The sequence below is a fragment of the Palaemon carinicauda genome, chromosome 16 (genome assembly GCF_036898095.1).
Source record: "Palaemon carinicauda isolate YSFRI2023 chromosome 16, ASM3689809v2, whole genome shotgun sequence".
NCBI lineage: Eukaryota > Metazoa > Arthropoda > Malacostraca > Decapoda > Palaemonidae > Palaemon > Palaemon carinicauda.
Window position 1 is genome coordinate 5,516,803 of NC_090740.1, and position 1,806 is coordinate 5,518,608.

At 32.1% G+C, this 1,806-nt stretch overlaps 1 protein-coding gene across 2 annotated transcripts in view; it reads right to left on the bottom strand.

The window, feature by feature from the left end:
* Positions 1-290: 290 nt before the first annotated feature.
* The window catches only part of Pask (PAS kinase), a 131,493-nt gene continuing 129,977 nt past the window's right edge, over positions 291-1,806 (bottom strand). For both annotated transcript variants that reach the window (XM_068389570.1, XM_068389573.1), the window contains one exon: positions 291-1,806. This exon is cut by the window's right edge and continues 465 nt beyond it. In XM_068389570.1, the coding sequence (XP_068245671.1) occupies positions 1,724-1,806 (83 nt within the window). In that variant the 3' untranslated portion in view covers positions 291-1,723.

The following is a 1,806-nucleotide window of genomic DNA, read 5'->3' on the forward strand; positions in this document are numbered from 1 at the left end:
ATTCCCCAGTTAGAGAGCCCTATTGCCCATCGCAAGGCTTCAACACGAAAATGATATTCCCGGTTGAAGCCAAATGACTATGTCAAGGTATACTCTTGTTAAGACAAACACAAATTTGAATACTGTATATCTCTTGGCTTTTTCTTTATGATGACATACGCTAAGTCATTTACTTTATAAAACTTAAAAAATTAAAAGGAATTTTTAATCAGTACACTCCATGAAAGGGTGTTAAAAAAAATACAAATTAACTTCCAAAGGATATTCAAAAGGAGAATGAAACTCTTGGATAATCTGAATTAAAGCTTTTAATGAGAATAAATGACAGAAAATGCCTAAAAATAAAGTGGTAACCATAAAGATATAAAACCTATGATTAAGGAATGCAGCCACTTTCAAAAAGAAGAATGTGTACCATAAAAAAAAAAATTCCTGCTATCTTTTATCAGGCTAAAAAAATTCAGCACTCACTGAAGTCTATGCATACGGTTCCAAATTTAGAACCGGGCACACGTAACTTAAAAAAAAAATACTAGTTACCAACGATTCTGCATATAACAGAGCACTGTACCATCGCTGCGAAAAGACGTACGATCGCAGTACACGCTAAGTTGTTTTGACTTGCTCATTGAATCGACAATAATTCATCTATTCTTACAAAACACTTGCAAATAAAATCAGCAGTTCAGCATTTCAGAATCAACTAGTAGTGCGCAGTAACACTGAGTATTTAACCTATTCTTGATAAATATTCTAAACGAAAACACCACCGTCATGAAAGAAACACGAAGGAACCTAAAAACTAATTCACTCACTTCCTCTCAGCCTTGTAAACATGTAAACAGTCATGACTATTACCACCTGACTTACACACTAACAGAACTAGAAAAATATTAGGTAAACAAAATACTTATATGTTTTCTTATTTCCATATAACTAAATTTTCATGCTTAAACTTCATACACTTACATTATACAGTATATAGCATTTATGTAAATACCTATTATAAAAAAACCTTAAATCTATCATCAATGTATTCTACTCATAAAAAAAAGGTTAATCAAAACTGAAAGTATATTCAAAACATAAAATTCGATTTGAATGATTCATCGTGGTTATCACATTGCACACATCTTAACTATGGTACAATAGGGTACAAAATTTGAATTTGCTGTACTTGAATTACAGAGAACTTAATATTTTTTACGTTGGATAAACATTTCATCATAACAACTATACAGCTTAAGTTGCATGAAATATTAAACTTCTCCTGATTATGGTACTTAAATATTACAAAGTAGAAATCTTAAATAAACATCAGATCCTGACTGTATATGCAAAATAACAGAACACAACAGTAGTGTAAGATACTAGCACATCTTTTGTAACTAATTATGCTAACCTGCCCTCTCATAACAATTCCACCATCACCGGCCACTGCAAAGCTTGTGAAACAATAACCAATAGATCACTACCAGTATTATCTAACGAATAACTTACCCTATCGTGACCAAATTGTGACAATCAGTAGCTTAGACTACACAATCTTTATTCTCTAATATGGTATGAACATGCAGTCAACTCCTATTTCCTCTTACGAATGAACCTCCCAAAAATGCTCAACAACAATATATGTTCCACTAACTAGCAGAAAATTCTGGTTACATCTAACTGTATGCTATAATAAATACCTGAGGGTTAGTTATATTGATGTTTCTTATAGTCAAGGAGTATCTAGGTTATCTGAAAGAGGACTAGAGTTATCATTTGAGAAAGAAGCAATGTTGCCTCCTTCATGCCAACAAT